General features: G+C 53.3%; 1 protein-coding gene across 27 annotated transcripts in view; it reads left to right on the forward strand.

Annotated features, from left to right (window-relative positions):
* SCRIB (scribble planar cell polarity protein) overlaps window positions 1–20,019 on the forward strand; it is a 127,074-nt gene that overhangs the window by 90,210 nt on the left and 16,845 nt on the right. For 10 of the 27 annotated variants that reach the window (XM_074559280.1, XM_074559341.1, XM_074559369.1 and 7 more), the window contains 8 exons: window positions 3,727–4,077; window positions 6,882–6,950; window positions 10,220–10,270; window positions 12,775–12,816; window positions 13,575–13,706; window positions 15,292–15,405; window positions 17,049–17,096; window positions 18,018–18,183. In XM_074559280.1, the coding sequence (XP_074415381.1) occupies window positions 3,727–4,077; window positions 6,882–6,950; window positions 10,220–10,270; window positions 12,775–12,816; window positions 13,575–13,706; window positions 15,292–15,405; window positions 17,049–17,096; window positions 18,018–18,183 (973 nt within the window). The remainder of the gene's footprint in view (window positions 1–3,726; window positions 4,078–6,881; window positions 6,951–10,219; window positions 10,271–12,774; window positions 12,817–13,574; window positions 13,707–15,291; window positions 15,406–17,048; window positions 17,097–18,017; window positions 18,184–20,019) is intronic. The other 17 variants (XM_074559406.1, XM_074559432.1, XM_074559440.1 and 14 more) reach the window with 12 other exon arrangements.

The raw sequence follows: 20,019 nt of genomic DNA on the forward strand, positions 1-20,019 counted from the left end.
TACTACAAACTACATATAACATATTTACACTTAATTCCCAATACCTATCACCTATGTTAGACAGTGAATTTCTATTCTAAACCAATCCCAAAGTGCCAACATCACAGCAGAAGACAGAGGTAGAAAAGAAGAAGAAAAAGGCTGGACACACCCAAGTCCCTCCATCTTGTCCCCAAAACCCCTATTCTAAAAATCCCAAAATCTACTTTTTCACCTAGTGATAATTTTATTATTACACTACTTAAACTTTTGTGACTTTCAGGTCTTCATACAAAGCTGGTAACTTGCTCCAAGGGTCAAAATCAAACCCACAGGTGCTCTGGGCTGTGTGCCGGGGTCTCTGAACCCCTTGGCAGGGGTCCCAGCAACTCTGGACACCCAGAGGGATGTGCTGAGTTCTGACATCTGGGCAGCCTCCTCCAGGTGTCTGGTGCTCCTGCCCTGTTCCCATTGTGGTTTTCTCCTGTGGAAGGGCAGGCAGGTCAGTGGCAGATTGTCTGTCTCTGGGCAGCCTCCTCCAGGTGACTGGTGCTCCTGTCCTGTTCCTATTGCAGTTTTCTCCTCCTTCCTGTCTCCAGGGCGGTTCTCACTCAGGTGTTCTCCTCTGAGCAGTACCTGGGTGTCTTTAACTGCTGCACATCTTTCTGTGAGGGATCTGCAGGGTTCCTGTCCTCCCTGTGAGGGATCTGCAGGGAGCTGTTCCTGTTCCCCTGTGCCCCACAGGGATCTGCAGGGAGCTGTTCCTGTGCCCCACAGGGATCTGCAGGGAGCTGTTCCTGTTCCCCTGTGCCTCACAGGGATCTGCAGGGAGCTGCTCTTGCTGTGCAGCAGGAGAAGGTGCAGGTCCATCTGTCCCCGTGGAACAGGAGGTGTGGATCTCCCCACTGACCACTGCAGCTATGGTGGAGTTGGTCAGGAGGCTTCCCCCAGAGCAGCCACCAGGGAAGGCAGCAGTGGTTGTCTGTCCTGGATCCACCTGTGCTGCTGCATCTGGGGCCCTTTGTGAGCAGGATTTAACACAGGCTGATGAGATGCCCTTTCTCTTTGTCCACCCTTACAAGGCAAACTGAAAATTCCCATCAGAAGCAGCATGGGAATGCTGGTTTGGGGGATGCTCTTTGGCCATGCAGTACAGACATCACTTCGATGATCCTGTGTGTCCTTTTCAACTCAGAATGTTCTGGGATTGTGGGATTACAATTCCTGCTCTGATTCTCTCATCCCCTTGTTGTTTATAATCAAAAGAAAAAAAAAACAAAAACCCCTTGCAACAGTGTTAGAACAGTAAAGTAAAAACCAGACGTTTATTGGGAGCTTCCAGGTGTCCCAGTGGGGATGGGGCACACCCGGCCCCTGATTTCAGCAATTTATTAGGATTGATTAATTAGGATATTTATCAGGAACATCAATAGGAGATTCACTTAGCCCAGTTACACACCCCTGGAGAGAAGCTGTGGCTGCCCCTGGATCCCTGGTAGTGCCCCAGGCCAGGTTGGATGGGCTTGGAGCAGCCTGGTCCAGCAGAAGGTGTCCCTGCCATGGCAGGGCTGGAACAATCTGAGCTTTCAGGTCCCTTCCCACCCAAACCATCCTTGGATTCTGTGACCCTGACATTTCCCTGACAGAAATCGAAGGGCTGCTGCAGCCTCTGACCTCTGCATTGAACAGGAATGAAAGCCAGGCCCCTGAGGGGCTGATCACAGCAAAACCATCAGAGTCTAGTTTTGCTTTCTGGGCTATGAAGGATGGAGAAGCCTTGGCATGTCTCAATACCAGGTCCCCATGATGAGTTAATTAGCAACCTGTACTTTCTCTTCTGAATCTCTTTCTCTTCGGTTTCTTGCCACTGATTCCTTTTTCTCCCTTGTTCAGAGATTTAAGACTGGATTTCTTTCAGTGCCAAGGAGGATGCAGGGTAGCACGTGCCTGTTCTATTTCTCTTCAGTTTCTTACCATTGATTCCTTTTTCTCACTTGTTCAGAGATTTAAGACTGGCTTTCTTTCAGTGCCAGGGAGGATGCAGGGTAGCACGTGCCTGTTCTGTCTGCAAGCTGGGAAAGCTCCCCGCATTGCCCAAATTCTTGCTCACCCAGAATAGAAACCGTGGCTTGTCTGACTGGAATAGCCCTGGAGAGGCTGGGCAGTGAGGAATCCATCACCAGGACATTCTGCAGCAGGAGCTGGAGCTTCCAGGGACACAGGAATAGCCCTGGAGAGGCCAGGGAGTGAGGAATCCATCACCAGGACATGCTGGAGCTTCCAGGGACACAGGAATAGCCCTGGAGAGGCCAGGGAGTGAGGAATCCATCACCAGGACATGCAGGAGCTGGAGCTTCCAGGGAGACACAGATCCAGCTGGGCCCAGGAACAAAGCAGGGACTGAGGCTCCCTCTGACCATCAGGCAGGATGGCACTCAGGGGAAAAGGATCTAAAAGCAGGGTTTTACACTGAGAAATCACAGCAGAGTGTCCCAGGGTAGCACTGGTGAGGAAACACGATATGAGGCAGGGCTGTGCCAGCCACAGAGGCTGGGCTGGGGGTTAGGGGAGGGCCTCCCAAATTCCTGAGCCTCCCAGCTGCCATTGTAGTCAGCAGCCCAGCCCTGAGAGCTATTTTGGGGAGCCCTGCCATGACACAGGAGCTGAGGAATTCACTCTGAGCAGGAGAGGTCTTTGTGCTCCCTGGAGGCGCTCGGATGGAAGCTTTGGGCTCTGCTCTCTGCCTGTCCCTGCTCCCCTGAGGAAGGCTCTGGTGTTTGGGGTAACAAACTCTCTTCTGTGGCACTGAGGGGAAGGGCCAGGGCTTCACTGGGGCTGTGGGAATTGAACCTGGACAGAGCTGGGGCTGCCTCAGCCCTGCCATCAGCAAGGGCCACCCACAGGGGCTGTGCTCGCTGAGCTCTGGTGTTTGGGGATGCTGGGAGCCCTGGGGCCCTTATAGCATGTTCACCTGGGCAGGTGTGGTGGGAGTGACCCTGTGGCAGCACTGGGGTGGCAGCAGAGGCTGGGCCGTGTGTGGTGGGGCTCAGTGAAGTGGGGATTGAACTGGAGGATCTCAGAGGTGCCTCCCAGCCCCAGCTGAAGGTTCTGTGGTTCTGTGTGGTGAGGCGAGGGGGGAGCATGTGCTTGTGCAGGTGTTGGAGGTGGGTTTGGCTGGGGAGCAGCTGCAGGGAGGTGTGTGAGTGGAGCAGGGCAGCCTGTCAGCCCCCTGGAGTGACACTGAGGGTCACAGGTGCTTGTACAGGTGTTGGAGGTGGGTTTGGCTGGGAGTAGCTGCAGGGAGGTTTCTGAGTGGGAGCAATGCAGCCTGTCAGCTCTCTAAGCTGTCTGTGCACAGCAGGCTCCTGTCCACGAGTGGCACTGAGGGTCACAGGTGCTCATACAGGGTCACAGGTGCTCGTACAGGGTCACATGTGCTTGTACAGGTGCTGGAGGTGGGTTTGGCTGGGAGCAGCTGCAGGAAGGTGTGTGTGTGGGAGCAGGGAGGTGTATGAGTGGGAGCAATGCAGCCTGTCAGCTCTCTAAGCTGTCTGTGCACAGCAGGCTCCTCTCCACGAGTGACACCGAGGGTCACAAGTTGGTGGCAGAGCAGGAGAGGGTCGGGATGCCGTGCGGGTGTTAGCACTGGAATTCTCTCCCCTGTCCCTCAGCAGCTGTTCTGTTTTCTCTCTGTTCCTCTTCTCTGTGTTCTCCTCGTTTCTGTGCGACCCTTGTGTTTCCTCTCAGCCTGTTGAGTGCCCCCAGCCCAGCTGCAGCATGGAGGGTGACTGTGCCGTGCTGTGCTCACAGGCATGGCACGGCCGGGCAGCGTCCCCAGAGCCGGCAGCGGGCACAGCCAGGCCCCCCCGGCCCCCCACGCCTCCCCAGCAGCCCCAGGCACAGCAGCAGGAGCCCGAGGGCTGCCCCCTGCCCCAGGAGCAGCTGCCAGAGACGCCCGAGTGTCTGATCGACTCGCAGCCCATCCCCTTCAGTGAGAACCCCTTTGTGGTGGCCAACCGCAGGGGCAGGGCTGGCCTGGGGGGGCCTCCCCTGGGCTACGGCCGGGGGGGCGTGCTGAAGACCAGCCTGCACTCCAAGGCAAGCAGCGTGTGGTGTGTGGCATGCACTGACACAGCCTGGCCACTGCTCCCTACTAAACCCTGGCACCGGGCAGCACGGTGCCCGTGGGCCGGTCCCTGCCCTGTGTGCCCCCCTAATGTGCCACCTGATGGATCCCCAGAGCCACCAGGCCATCCCCTGGCTGCTAACACACACCCTGGTGCTGGGGTGTGGGGACAGGATGGCATCTGTGACCTCCCTGCTGTCCCCTGGGGTCTGCCTGGGAGCTGTGCTGTCCCTGCCTGTCCGGCTGGCAGCACTGCTGGGGATCAGGGCTGGTGCCACAGCCCTCCTCTGCCCTGTGGAAACATCTGGAGAACATCTGTAAAACACTGCTGGGGATCAGGGCTGGTGCCACAGCCCTCCTCTGCCCTGTGGAAACATCTGGAGAACATCTGTAAAACACTGCTGGGGATCAGGGCTGGTGCCACACTTCTGTCTCTGGCCCTAAGCGTCCTTAGAGAGGAGAAGATCTGCAAACTACAGTAGATCCAGAGCCCAGGAGCTGCTCCTCCACTCACTAGATCAAGACTTGGGAATTCCAGGGGAGAGCTTTGCTTTCTGTCCTGGGAAATCTGTGTTTGACATTCCTGCTGTTGCACAGGGAACCCGTGGTGGAACAGGGACTGGACCCAAAGATAGCACCCTCCAGATGAGCACCACGCTGCTCTCTCCTTCTTCCTTTTGAAGCCTTTTGGGAAGTCTAAAAAGCAAAGCAGCCCCACATAAACAGCCCCATAGACAGCAGATGAACCAACCCAATCCTCAGCTCTAGTGATCTTGGAGGTGGTTTAGTTCCTTGCTAGGAATTTCTCAGGTGTGTAGCCAGGTGAGCTTAGAGCAAGATATCTGAAATCTGTGCTCCAGTATAAACTTCAGGCTTGGTGTGTCAAAATATTGATTTTATCCAACTGGCCATGTGCATGGTATTAGTGACTGGGAGCTGTAGGTTTGCCTGAATAGTTCCCTAAATCCCAAATGACCTGCCTCTACCTTGAGGCATTAAGAAATCCTTGTGAAAGGTGCTGCTGGTGCTGCAGTGGGAGTGCAGGTGATTCCTGGGGTGCTGCTCCCTGCAGTGCAGGTGATTCCTGGGGTGCTGCTCTCTGCAGTGCAGGTGGTTCCTGGATGCTGCTCTCTGCAGTGCAGGTGGTTCCTGGATGCTGCTCCCTGCAGTGCAGGTGATTCCTGGGGTGCTGCTCTCTGCAGTGCAGGTGGTTCCTGGGATGCTGCTCTCTGCAGTGCAGGTGGTTCCTGGGATGCTGCTCCCTGCAGTGCAGGTGATTCCTGGGGTGCTGCTCCCTGCAGTGCAGGTGGTTCCTGGGATGCTGCTCTCTGCAGTGCAGGTGGTTCCTGGGGTGCTGCTCCCTGCAGTGCAGGTGATTCCTGGGATGCTGCTCTCTGCAGTGCAGGTGGTTCCTGGGATGCTGCTCTCTGCAGTGCAGGTGGTTCCTGGATGCTGCTCCCTGCAGTGCAGGTGTGGTTCCTGGGATGCTGCTCCCTGCAGTGCAGGTGATTCTTGGATGCTGCTCCCTGCAGTGCAGGTGGTTCCTGGGGTGCTGCTCTCTGCAGTGCAGGTGGTTCCTGGGATGCTGCTGCCTGCAGTGCAGGTGGTTCCTGGGATGCTGCTCTCTTGAATTCTGCTCTCTGCAGTGCAGGTGGTTCCTGGATGCTGCTCTCTTGAATTCTGCTCTCTGCAGTGCAGGTGGTTCCTGGGCACTGCTCTCTGCAGTGCAGGTGGTTCCTGGGATGCTGCTCTCTGTTCAGCTGCTGGCAGCCGAGCCTCAGTGTCAGAGGTTCCTTTGGGAGCCAGGGGAGCCCTGTCTCCTGCAGCCAGGCTTTCTTTGCTCCGTGTCTGTGCCCAGGAGCTTTTCCTGGAGCTGACCCTGCCTGTGAGGGCTGGGGGAGTCAGGGAGGAGGATTCCTGGGAATGCCGAAGCTGTAACCCGATCTAGTTGGGGTGTGATCCCGGTGTTTAACCTCATTCCCTCGCTGCTCCTGGTGCTTTCTGGCATGTGCCAGCTGCTGCTGGGCCCTGCTAGCCTTGCTCCCTTGTGAAAAACGCCAGTCGCTTGTTTTTAAAATTTTAGAAGTTTAATAGCAATAAAATGGTTATAAAAATAGTAATACAATTAGAGTAGTAATAATTTGGACAATTTGAATTAGGACAATATGAGACAATAAAGACAAAGAGTTATGGACAGTCCGAGTATCTTTTCTGGGCAAAATAAGCCCAAAAAGGATGTCCGTTAACAGAGGATTAACCCTTCAAAGCAACAGCCTGTTGCATATTCATACACCTCATCCATGATGCATAAATTCCATTCAAACACAGGATTCTGTCTGGTCAGTGTCAGTTTCTTCCTCTGAATCCTGACAGCGCCTTTGAGGTGGGAGGAAGTTCATTTCTTCTGAAAATGGAGCAATGAATTCTTTGTCTCTGAAAGATTCAGGTGTCCTGTGGCTGCTAACTCGCTGCGAGTCCTTTCTTTAAAAAAAAGTAGCCTGCATAGCATCGTTTGTATTTTAACATTTTGTTATAACCTAAAACTATATTTAACACAGTACTTAAGAGATTTAATACAGCATTACTTTCTAACACAACAACAATTAATATTATGAATATAATATTCATTTTAATATTTGCAAAAAGCCAGCCGTAAAATACGCATTTTTCATATCCCTGGATGTGCAGGGTGTCCCAAGCCCCTGGGCTGCACAGACCCCTCCTGCCATGCAGTAACACTGGAGCTCTGTCCTGAGCTTTGTTTTCTCTCTTTCAGGCTCCCGTGGGCGAGTCTGGTGCAGGAAATTCCAGGCGAGAATCCCCCTATTCTCCCAGCAATCCTCAGGTGAGACTGCCCCCAGGACAGGGGGTGTGGGAAGGGCAGGGGTGCAGGACAGAGGTGGCTGAGGGCAGTTTCCATCCTGGAGTGACCCTGTCAGGGTGGAGGGGACCCACCAGAGAGCAACTGCCTCCTTCGGAGTGTCCCAGAGAGCCAGAAGGGTAATTAGCTGCTCTAAATGAGCTCTGAGGGACAGCTTAATTGCAGGGTGATGGGGAGGGCCTACAACATGTGGCTGTGAGATTTTGGGAATGGTCTTTTTGGACCAGTGCCTTGCACAGAGATTCTTTGATTCTGGCAACTGGTGTCTGGTTAGAAATGGAGGATCAGGGTTTGGGTCTGTAAACCAGGCCTGCAGAGGATGCCTGGGTCTCTGTGTGAGCCTGGTGTGGTTAGAAATGGAGGATCAGGGTTTGGGTCTGTAAACCAGGCCTGCAGAGGATGCCTGGGTCTCTGTGTGAGCCTGGAGTGGTAAGAATTGGAGGATCAGGGTTTGAGTCTGTAAACCAGGGCTGCAGAGGACGCCTGGTTCTCTGTGTGAGCCTGGTGTGGTGAGAAATGGAGGAGTTGGGATTTGGGTTATTAAACCTGGGCTGCCCAGGCCTGCAGGGGATGCCTGGTTCTCTCTGTGTGAGCCTGGTTAGAAATGAAGGATCAAGGTTTGGATCTGTAAACCAGGGCTGCCAAGGCCTGCAGGGGATGCCTGGTTCTTTCTGCATGAGCCTGGTATGGTGAGAAATGGAGGATCAGGGTTTGTGTCTGTAAACCAGGCCTGCAGAGGATGCCTGGTTCTCCCTGTGAGCCTGGAGAGCTGCTGGCCAGGAGCTGGAGGGATCCTGCTACAGCCCCTTCTGGGTGACCCTGCCCTCAGGATCCTGCTGCAGCTCCTTGCGTGAGGCTTTCCCTCTGCAATGGGAAGAATCTTTGCTTTTGTAGCTTCTTGTAGTTATGATACTTTTTGAACAATCCTTTTTTTTTAGGATTTTTCTCTTTGAGAAGCTGAGAGGCTTCGGGAATAAAATGTAAACAGTCATTTTTTGTTGTTGTGGAATGTAACAAGTATATCTGTGATTGGTTTTATGTAGTTGTTTTTAATTAATAGTCAGTCACAGTCAGCTGGCTCAAACTCTTTGTCCGAGTCACAGGTTTTTGTTATTCTTTTTTTTTATTATTTTTAGTCAGTTTTATGATGATTTTTTTTAGTATAGTTTTAGTATAATATACATCATAAATATATATTAATATATTTATATTATATACTATATAATATATATAGTATAATATATATTATAAAATAATAAATTAAACTTTTTGAAACATAGAGTTCTATTTTTGGTGTTTTTTTTATTTTTAGACTTCTGCGAGCACTGTCACAACCTCTGATGATTTTTTCTTTATAAACATTACTTCTTATCCCTTGACATTCGTATTCCTTATTTATCTGATGATTTTTGTCTATATAAATAATTCATATAAATATTACCTTTTATCCCTTGACATTCATATTCCTTATTTATCTCTGAACTTTTCAATATCTTTGATCCCTCTGTCCATCCCACGGCATGAGGTGCTACAGCTCAGTTGAGCCTTTGAAAGTTAAATGAACTTAAAGAGATTTTTAGATTTTCCCTTTGCAGTCATTGCCCATTACTGGGTTTATACTGGGGCTGGAGTGAATTGCCCCTTGTTCTTTGTTCTCTGTTCTCTGTCCTTTTGGGTCTGTTGGTTCCTTTTGGAGTCCAGCTGTTCTCCACCTGTTCTCCCCCAGCTGTGGCACTTCCCTGCTCCATTTCAGCTCCTGGGGCTGGGCAGGAGCTCTGGAGGGGGCCAGAGCTCACAGGTGAGGTGGCTGCTGGGGCAGGCTGAGCTGCAGGAGCAGCCCTCGGGCGCAGCCTCTGTTCCCTCTCAGCTGTCCTGATCTCCCTCAGTCGTGGATCATTTCAATTGAGTGCTCAGCAGGAACCCAGCACCATTGGAAGGCGGTGTCACAGCTGAACTGTTCCAATGCATTTTGTTCCAGCTGTGTTTCCCTGTTTACATTTCTGACAGCTGCTGTGGTTTTTCTAAGTTTTCCTTTTATCACCAGTGCCAATTCTCTTTATTTCTTTGAGATAATTTTCACAGATGCCCAGGATGGTTTGGGTGGGAAGGGACCTTCAGGACAATTTCATTCCAGCCCCCTGTCATGGGCAGGGACACCTTCCACTATCCCAGGCTGCTCCAGCCCTGTCCTGCCTGGCCTTGGGCACTGCCAGGGATCCAGGGGCTCTGGGCACCTGTGCCAGGGCCTGCCCACCCTTGAATGAAATCATTTCTTCCCAAAACCTCATCCAGCCCTGCCTCCTTCAGTGGGAAGCCATTCCCCCCTGTCCTGTCCTTCCAGGCCCTTGCCCAGGGTCCCTCCCCAGCTCTCCTGGAACCCTTTAGGGCAGTGGAAGGGGCTCCAAGGTCTTCTCCAGGCTGAGCAGTTGCAGATCTCTCCTGTTTCAGGGATTCAGGAGTCTTGACTTCTGCAGAGCAGAAGTTCTGAGGAATTTTGTCTCTTACTTACTCTCTGTCTCCCATCTATTTTTCAATGTTAATTCTTTGATTTCAACATCTTGTAGTCCAGGCAGAATTGACTGGCTGATTTCAGAGAATTATGTTAATTAATTAATTAATTCAGAGAACAATGTCAATTCTTTGGTTTCAATGTCTCGTACCCCAGTCAGAATTGACCGGCCGATTTCAGAGAATTATGTTAGTTAATTAATTAATTGAGAGAATAATGTTAATTCTTTGATTTCAGCATCTTGTACTCCAGCCAGAATTGACTGGCTGATTTCAGAGAATTCCTTGAGGGAAATTGAATCCTTTGTCCCGAGCAGTCATTGTAAGGGTTGAGTAGGCACTGTGAGGGTTGAGTAGGCACTGTGAGGGTCGAGTAGGCATTGTAAGGTTTGAGTAGGCATTGTGAGGGTTGAGTAGGCACTGTGAGGGTTGAGTAGGCGCTGTTGAGGGGTGAGTAGGCACTGTGAGGGTTGAGTAGGCACTGTGAGGGTCGAGTAGGCATTGTAAGGTTTGAGTAGGCACTGTGAGGGTTGAGTAGGCACTGTGAGGGTCCTGCCTGGCCTGAGCTCTGCACAGGTCTGGGGGAGGCAGGAGGTGTCTGTGCTGGGTCTGGGGGTGCCAGGCAGGGCAGGGGGCTCCCCTTGGGCTCCTCTCCCCTGACTAACCCAAAACCCAGTCTCTCCTTTTCTCTCCCATTCTCTCCGTGCTGCTGCCCCTCCCCACAGGTGCCCACAGCCCCCCGGGCCCCTCACCTGGCCGGCAGGGAGACACGCTTTGTAAGTGCTGTTCAGGGTGTGTAGTGCTGTGTAAATGCTACTCATGGTTTACAGCGCTTTGTAAGTGCTGCTCAGGGTGTGCAGTGCTGTGTAAGGCTTTGTAATGGTTTACGGCGCTTTGTAAGTGCTGCTCATAGTGAGCAGTGCTGTGTAAGGGCTGCTCAGGGTGTGCAGTGCTGTGTAAATGCTACTCATGGTTTACAGCACTTTGTAAGTGCTGCTCGTGGTGTGCCGTGCTTTGTAAGGCTTTGTAATGGTTTATGGCACTTTGTAAGGGCTGCTGGAGGTGTGCAGTGCTGTGTAAGTGCTGCTCATAGTGTGCAGTGCTATGTAAGGGCTGCTCATGGTGTGCAGTGCTTTGTAAGTGCTGGTCATGGTTTACGGCGCTGTGTAAGTGCTGCTTGAGGTGTGCAGTGCTTTATAAGTGCTGCTCGAGGTGTGCAGGGCTTTGTAAGTGCTGCTCATGGTTTATGGCGCTTCGTAAGTGCTGCTCATGGTTTACGGTGGTTTGTAAGTGCTGCTCTTTCTAAGTGCTGCTCATAGTGTGCAGTGCTGTGTAAGGGCTGCACACTATGAGCAGCACTTAGAAAGAGCCATAAACCATGGCTCTCGTGGTGTGCAGGGCTTTGTAAGGGCTGCTCATGGTTTACATGGCTTTGTAAGTGCTGCTCATAGTGTGCAGTGCTTTGTAAGTGCTGGTCATGGTTTACAGTGCTTTGTAAGTGCTACTCGTGGTTTATAGTGCTTTGTAAGTGCTGCTCAGCGTGTGCAGTGCTGGGTAAGGCTTTCTAATGGCTTATGGCACTGTGTAAGTGCTGCTCATAGTGTGCAGTGCTGTGTAACTGCTGCTCGAGGTGTGCAGTGCTGTGTAAGTGCTGCTCGAGGTGTGCAGTGCTGTGTAAGTGCTGCTCCTGGTTTATAGTGCTTTGTAAGGGCTGCTCGTGGTGTGCAGTGCTTTGTAAGTGCTGCTCTTTGTAAGTGCTGCTCATGGTTTGCGGCTCCGTGTAAGTGTTGCTCGTGGTTTACAGCGCTGTGCAAGTGCTGCTTGCAGTGTGCAGTGTGCGCCTGCACGGCTGCTGCACTGCCCACTGCTGCCCTGCGCTGGCCCCACAGCCCATGGAGACCCACGGGGGAGCCTGGCATCCCCATGGGGACCTGGGAACCCCACGGGGACCCAAACATTCACACAGGGACCTGGGAACCCCACGGGGACCCAAACATCCCCACGGGGACCTGGGAACCCCACGGGGACCCAAACATTCACACAGGGACCTGGGAACCCCACGGGGACACAAACATTCACACGGGGACCTGGGAACCCCACGGGGACCCAAACATTCACACGGGGACCTGGGAACCCCACGGGGACCCAAACATCCCCACGGGGACCCAAACATCCCCACGGGGACACAAACATCCCCACGGGGACCTGGCCATCCCCTTGGGGGCTCAGAATCCCCACGGGGACCCCACGGGGGCCTGGCATCCCTACAAGGGGCTCAGGATCCCCATGGGGACCCAGCATCCCCATGGGATTCCCACAGGGTCCTGGCATCCCCTTGGGGGCTCAGCATCCCCACGGGATCCTGGCATCCCCACGGGGACCCCACGGTGACCTGGCATGCCCTGGGGTCCCCCAGGGAGCAGCACCCTGCTGGCACTCAAGGCACGGGGGGCTGCTCCCTGTCAGCTGCTGCTGTGGTGGCACCGCGAGTGCTTGGGAGGAGCAGGGGGGATGGCATTGCTCAGGCTGGGGCAGCTGTGCAGGGTGGGCGTGTGCCATGGGAATGTGCCCAGGAATGTGCTAGGGAATGTCCAGGGACCAGGAGCAGGGAATGTGCCAGGGCCTGTTCAGGCACCAGGGGATGTGTCCAGGAATGTGCCAGGGACCAGGAGCAGGGGATGTGCCTGGAGCAGGGAATGTGCCAGGGCATGTCCAGGGACCAGGGCATGTGCCCAGGAATGTGCCAGAGACCAGGAGCAGGGATGTGCCCAGGGAATGTACCCAGGGAATATACAGGCAGCAGGAGCAGGGGCTATGCCCAGAGCCAGGGCTGTCCCAGAGTTGGGCTCAGAGTTTGGAGATGTGCCCAGGGAATGCCCAGGGACCAGGGGATGTGCCCAGGGAATATGCCAAGGAGTGTGCCCAGGAGCAGGGGATGTGCCATGGGGATGTGTCCAGGGAACGTGCCAGGGAGCAGGAGCAGGGAATGTGACCTGGAGCAGGGGCTGTGCCCAGGGAATGTGCCCAGGGAGCAGGAGCTGTGCCCAGGGCCAGGGCTGTCCCACAGCTGGGCTCAGGGTTTGGAGGTTTGCAGAGAGCTGTGAGGGTCTCCTCACACAGCACAGGGCTGGGAGAGGCTCGTGCAGGTGGGCTGTCCTCACCTGAAGAGGCAGGAACTGGGGTTCTGTGGCACCTGGAGCTCCCCACACAGGGTGGGCAGTGGGGCAGGGGTAAACAAAGCTTCCAGACTCCAGATTTACCCCTGTGTTTCTGTTTGCAGGCTTCCATTAACTTCATCACATCGCAGGATGACAGTAAATCAGTGAGTACAGCTGCTGTGAAACCTGACTCTGCTGTCCCTGTGCATCCCCCAGCACTTGGAGCTTGTTCCTTCCTCCCCTTGGCTTCCATTCTGTCTTCTCCAGTATGCCCTGAGTTTGTACAAATGCATCAGGTCTCAGATATGGTCCGTGTGAAAGCCCAGCCCAGCTGTTTTTGCAGCTTTTATTGCTGTTTCCCCTCCTGCAGGTTTTGCTGGCTTTCCCAGTCCCTGTGCCACTCTCTCCACTTGCAGGTGCTTTGCTCACGTTCACACAGCATCCAGCAGTGATGGTGACATCTAGGAGAGGTTTTAGCCTCTCACCTCTGCTCCAGTAACTGCATTTCTCATCAGACCTAGCCTGGTTCACTTCCATCCACAGCTTCTGCCAGTTCCCATTCCTGGCTGATGTTTCCCTCCTTCCATCCCTGGTGCTCTCATTTTCTGAGCTTGGTTGGACTCACCTTACCCTGCCAACCCCTGTAGCTGCTGCTGGTCTGGCAGGTGCTTCCTTTTGTCCTTCCTTTTGTCCTCTGCAGTGCAGTGGTGCTGTGTGACCCTTCTTGGCTGAGTCTCCTTTGGTGTTGGCTCCTGCAGCTGGAGCAGCAGCACAGCCGAGGAGAGAAGGGGGTGGTGCATGGATTTGCATGGGTTTGTTCATTCACCTGCATGGCAGACACCTGGCTGCCCTAACTGCTCGTTTCTCTTCTCTTTGTGCCCCCTTGCCCTCCTGTGCCCTGCCCACGCTGCCCTGGCACCAGCAGACCAAGCCCGGCGTCATCCAGCCGCTGTCCCGCGTGCGACCGAGCGCTGCTGTGGCACTCAGGGCCGAGGAGGGGGACAGCCCCAACCCCTTCCAGCAGCCCCAGCCCTGCTTCAGGACCCACAGCTCTGTAAGTGCCCAGGGAGCCCTCCCCAGAGCCCTGTGGCTGCCCCGCGTGGTGCAGTGCCATGTTGTGGGGCAGAAACCCTCCCAGAGGGGGCTCTGCTTGGTGACCACGTGCCTGGTCACTCTGCTTGGTGACCACGTGCCTGGTCACTCTGGTGTGGTCACCACGTGCCTGGTCACTCTGCTTGGTGACCACATACCTGCTCACTCTGGTTTGATGACTATGTCCCTGGTCACTCTGGTGTGGTCACTATGCCCCTGGTCACTCTGGTTTGGTCACTACATGTCCTGGTCACTCTGGTGTGGTCACCACATGCCTGGTCACTCCGGTTTGGTGACCACCTGTCCTGGTCACTCTGTTTTGGTGACCACGTGTCCTCATTGTTTTTGAAAGGTTCCTGTTTCTGGGGCTGTTTGTTGATGGGGGATAAAAATTCAGGTGTTTTTGTCTTTGTCATGAGGGAAGACCTGTGTCCCTTCATATAAAAGTGGAAGGAATAGTGGAAGGTGTCCCTGCCTGTGACTGGATGGGCTTTCAGTCCCTTACACAAACCATGCTGGGTGAGATTCCACAAATCCAGCCCTTCTGTCCCTGCAGTGGGATACCAGAAGTATCAGAGAGCTGATTTGCAGGCAAACATCTGTACAGAACTCATGGAATGGGTATGGCTCACATTTCACAGCTCTCCTGACCTCACTGTGCTGTCCTTTAGCCCATCAGACAGCATTGTTTAGCCCTAGTCCAGGACTAAGGAAAACCAGAACCAGAACTGGATTGGTGCAGCTGGAGGGATGAGCAGCTGCAGGGGATTTCCTCTCCAGGAGGAGGAGGAGGAGGAGGAAGGTTTGGGTGCTATTGCCCCCCACCCTTCCATCTCTGTGGTGCTTAGAGCAGAACCCCCAGAGCTGCAGGAGGGTTCACAGGGAAGGTGGGTGAGGGAGGGACCAGCAAAGACAGTGACAGGACTAGGAAGGTCCCCTCAGAGCTTGTCAGATGTGTAAGTGTAGTTCTGCAGAGGAAAATTTGGGATCAAAGGCAGATCCCCTCCCCATCACAGATCCCTGGATCAGATCCTGGAATCACAGGGTGCTTTGGCTTGGGAGGGACCTTAAAAACAGGGACACCTTCACTAGAGGGACTCTTGTTCAGCCCTAAATAGAAATCAATGTGTAGCTGTCCTGTTCTAGCCCACAAAATCCTGATTCAGGGAGGTTGAATTGGCTGTAAATCCTCAAGGACTGGGACAGCAATGTGCCCTTGGCCAAGGGATCTGTCACAACATTCCCATCAGGTCAGTGAAGGTCTGTGCCACCTAAAGCATCATTCCTTCACTGTCCATGGAACAGAACAGGCTGTGACCCTCGTGCAGTGCTCTGCTCCTGGTGCTCCTGCCCAGGGCTCAGCAGCAGAGGCTGAGATTGCCTTCCCAAGGCTCACAGATCCCTTATGTGTTCCCTGACCTATTCCTTCCATATCCCACTCACCAGGCTCTGCAGGCCAAGAGTCAGGCTGTGTTTCCCCCATGTGGGTTTTCCCCCCACCTGTGCTCACCTGTGCCTCCTGTCTGTCTGTCTGTCTGTCCCTGCAGCCAAAGCCATCGCCACCGTCGCCACCGTCCCCTGACGAGGTGCCCATCAACGTCAAGCAGGCCTACAAGACCTTTGCAGCAGTGCCCCTGTCCCAGCCCCTGCTGGGGACACAGGTAACCCAGCCCTGGTGGCACCAGCCAGGGCTCAGCATGGCAGGACAGAGGGTGTGTGCTCTGCAGGGACAGCTGGGGACACGGCCAGGGCCTGGGGGAGCTGGAGAGGCTGGGGATGGGATGGTGAGATGGTCACCCTGGAAGGGTCCTGTATTGGTGAGGGGATGGTCACCCTGGCAGGGACCTGTCTGTGCCAGGTCCTGTTAGAGTATATGGATGATGCAGATGTTCATCCTGGCAGGGTCCTGTGTGGATGGTGCAGATGTTCATCCTGGCAGGGTCCTGTCTGTGTCATGTCCTGTTGGAATGTGTGGATGATGCAGATGTTCACCCTGGCAGGGTCCTGTTGGAATGTGCGGATGGTGCAAATGTTCACCCTGGCAGGGTCCTGTCTGTGTCAGGTCCTGTTGGAATGTGTGGATGGTGCAGATGTTCACCCTGGCAGGGTCCTGTCTGTGTCAGGTCCTGTTGCAGTGTGTGGATGGTGCAGATGTTCACCCTGGCAGGGTCCTGTCTGTGTCAGGTCCTGTTGGAGTGTGTGGATGATGCAGATGTTCACCCTGGCAGGGTCCTGTTGGAATGTGTGGATGGTGCAGATGTTCATCCTGGCAGAGTCCTGTCAGATCCTGGAAGCTCCTGGAATCTCAAGCATTGTTGTTCTCCCTGGACATTGGGATACTGATGAACAACTACGCAAAGGAACTCTGAAATTCCAGGCTCCAGGGCCAGGCTAAACCTGTGCTGAGGCATTTTTGGATAGATTTTGATCTTCACTGGCACTCTTCCTTTTCCCTGCCATCTAGCTGAATCCTGGAACAGCCCAGGCTAGCTGAGGCCTTGGAAGTCATTGTCTCAGTTCCCCCTGCAGAACAGGGCAGGCTTGGGTCCTGGAATCCTGGAATTCCAGAATCCTGGGACGTCCTGAGTTGGAAGGGACCCACCAGGATCATCAGGTCCAGCTCAGGACACCCCCAGGAACCCCACCATGGCCCTGAGAGCATTGGTCAAACATCTCCAGAGCTGTAGGAGGTTGCTCAGGCAGATCCACTCCAGTTCTGAATTCTGAATTAGTTTTTGGAGTGTTTGGATAAAGCCAGAGATCATCTCCTTTCTCTCTCTTTGTGGGTCATTTCAGTTTATCTGATGATGAAACTTCCTTCTTTTCCATAACTAATTTGCAGTTCTCAGTTTGCCCCTGTAGATTCCTGGTTAACAGATGGACTTGGGGGATCAGTTTCCTACCCCTGTAGTTCTGTTCATCCAACATTCTGTTATGCATCCCAGTAAATACAGATTTCATTCTTTCTGATGGCATCTCTGCTTCTTTAAAGTAAATTTTGTGTGGTTTTGTCTTTGATGCAAGCAAAGTGTGAGTGGCTCCTGCCAGCTCCTGTGACTCCCCTCCAGCCCCTGCTCCTGTTTGGTGCCTGTTTCCAGTGATTTTCAGTTTCTTCCTTTCAGGAGTTGTCACACCTGGTTCTGTTTAACCCTCATTTACCATAAATCCTCACTCCTGACCATTGCTAAGCCTTGTTAAATCTGTGAATTCTGGGACAGTGTGGGGACCTGTGTCAGCTGCCTGGTCTTGGGGCACACGGCTGGAACCTTTCCTTTGGAACATGCTTGTTTCTCTCTGTCCTTAGGAACTGTCTGGTCAGAGCAGCACAGAAAACACCAAAATGGCCTTGGAGGTGAGTGCTGGGAGTCGTGGGGGTGTGGGTGGGGTGTGATGGTGGTCACAGGGGTTCTTGGGTGGGGGAAGAGACGAGAATGTTGGCTCCATGTTCAGAAGGCTTGATTTATTATTTTATGATATATGTTACATTAAGACTATACTAAAGAATAGAAGGAAAGGTTTCCTCAGAAGGCCAGCTAAGAATAGAATAAAATAGCAAAGAATGAATAACAAAGGTCTGTGGCTCGGGACAGAGAGTCCAAGCTCTCTGGTCTGAGGTTAGCCATTAATTGCAAACATTCAAGATGGCCCAATGACACCTGTTGCATTCCACAGCAGCAGAAAACCATTGTTTACATTTTGTTCCTGAGGCCTCTCAGCTTCTCAGGAGAGAAAAATCCTAAAGAAAAGATTTTCACAGAAAGATGTCTGCGACAGTGGAGGGATGGGGTCGTGGTGTGGGAGGGCTGGGGAGGAGAGGAGGGGGCAAAGTGAGAGGATGGGGTAAAGTGAGAACTGAGAGGATGGGGCAAAGTGAGAGCTGAGGGGATGGGGCAAAGTGAGAGGATGGGGTAAAGTGAGAGCTGAGGGGATGGGGCAAAGTGAGAGGATGGGGCAAAGTGAGAGGATGGGGTAAAGTGAGAGCTGAGAGGATGGGGCACAGTGAGAACTGAGAGGATGGGGCAAAGTGAGAGCTGAGGGGATGGGGCAAAGTGAGAGGATGGGGCACAGTGAGAACTGAGTGGATGGGGCAGCTGGCAGAACAGGGGATAGGGTGGCATGGGGCTAGGTGGGCAGTGCTGGGGCTGAGTGGGCAGTGCTGGGTGTCCCTGTGTGCCCCCTGTCCCATGGTGTCCCTGGGCGCCCCATGTCCCTGGGTGTCCCTGTGTGCCCCCTGTGCCTGTGTGCCCCCTGTGCAGCGTTCTGGCTCTTGCAGGTGGCCGCCCACAGCCCCGGGGGCCAGCACAGCCCTGAGCAGAGGTCCTTCCGGGAGAGGCAGAAGTATTTTGAGATTGAGGTGAAGCAGCAGCACCTGGACAGGCCTCCCAAGCGCGTGTCCCTGGTGGGGGAGGACGACCTGAAGAAGATGAAAGAGGAGGAGGGTATGTAGGAACGTGTGCTCAGAGGGTTGTCCTGCTAAGGGATTCCTTTGCCACGGAAATGCAGCACTTCCAGAAGCCCCTGGGTGGTTCTTGTAAGGCCTGGGAATGATTTGAAGTGAATGCTGAGCAATTCTGTGCATGCTGCACTGATACTGCCTGGGTTGGTGCAGTGCTGTAGTTTCAGGTGTCCTGTATCATGGAATCACAGGAGGGTTTGGGTTGGATTGGATTGGAGGGACTTTTAACCCACTCAGTGCCACCCCTGCCATGGGCAAGGACTCCTTGCCTCAGACCAGTGGCTCCAATCTGGCCTGGAACACTTGCAGGGATCCAGGGGCAGCCACAGCTGCTCCTTGGGCAGGGTCCCTTCCCAAATCCCATCCATCCCTGAAGCCATCCCCCCTCCAGGCCTGTGCCCAGAGCCCCTCTGGAGCCCCTCTGGGTTCTGCAGGGCTGCACTGAGTTCTGCCTGCAGCTTTGTCCTCTGCAGCTGAGCAGTTCAGCTCTCACACAGCTCTCCCTGCAGAGCAGAGGGGCATTCCAGGCTCCCTGCTCTGGGCTCTGTGCCTGCAGCCTGCAATAAAGACTTCAGGGGCATTTATAAAGCCCCTGCACACAGTGGGGCTGTGCCAGCGCCAGGTGAGTGGCACCCTCACACAGGACTGGCAGCAGAGCTCAGAGCTCCCTGTGCTGCTCCAGGGCTGCACCAGGAGCTGCATTGCTGCTCTCCTTTGTGTTGTCATTCCCTCTTGCTTGAGAGTTCACAGAATTCACAGAATGACTCGGCTGGGAGAGACCTTAAAGATCATCGAGTCCTACCCATAGTTGCTTTAGGAGGTGATAAGGAACAAGGTGAAGTGGAAAAAAGGATTTTTACTGAGCTCTCCAGCCACTCCTCTCCAAATCATACCTAAACCTGGCATTTGCTTCAGTTTTATGCCAGTAATGGTTGCCCAGTGTCCCAGCCTGTCTGCACCCTCCTGTAAGGCTCCATGGCCCTTCAGAGAGCCGCCAGCAGCTCCCAGTTTGGCATCAGCAGCAGAGTGTTCCTGTTGCATTCAGCTCCTGCAGAATGCAGAAAAATGATTTTATTAATAATTTAAATATTATTTTTATATTTTTAAGGTTTAAAATTTATTTTAAATAATTTTTTAATTTTAATATTATCTTATATTTTAAGAAAGATTTTTATTTTGTTAAGAAATATTTTTTAATTTTAATATTATTTTTATATTTTTAAGATTTTTAATTTGTTTTTAATGTTTTTTCTTTTTAATATTATTTTTATATTCTTAAGATTTTTAGTCTTGCCCCAGGGCTGAGCCCTGAGGAGTACCCCTGGGTGACCTGCAGGACCCCTGCCCAGAGCTGCCTGCTCCTGTCCCCTCTGTCCCTGACCCTCTGGTGATGTGCTCACCAGCAGAGCTGTCCCAGGGCCACTGCCACGCGTGGGGCCACCACCAGCACCCAGCCTTGGCTCCTGCAGGAGGCCAGGGGCAGATACAGGCTCCCAGGGTTCCTCCTTCCCTCTGGGAAAAGGGCAGGAGAAACTGTGCCCAGTTTCCAGGGTGAGGCTGAGAGCACTGGGAAATCTGCTGGAAATCTGCCCTGGGTGTCTAGGGATGGAAATCTGGTGGATAAGGAATGGGGGGGGCTGAGGAAACCATGCAGAGTTTGTTTCATCATTGGTGGAAGTGTGGAGGAACAAAGGTGTTCATGGAGAGGGGATGGACTGAAACCAGCCCAGACTTGCAGGGGTGAGAAGGATCTGCCCAGAGGTTCCATCCTGGGGTTTCAGTACCAGGACCTGCCCAGAGGTTCCATACTGGGGGATTC

The sequence above is a fragment of the Zonotrichia albicollis genome, chromosome 1 (genome assembly GCF_047830755.1).
Source record: "Zonotrichia albicollis isolate bZonAlb1 chromosome 1, bZonAlb1.hap1, whole genome shotgun sequence".
NCBI lineage: Eukaryota > Metazoa > Chordata > Aves > Passeriformes > Passerellidae > Zonotrichia > Zonotrichia albicollis.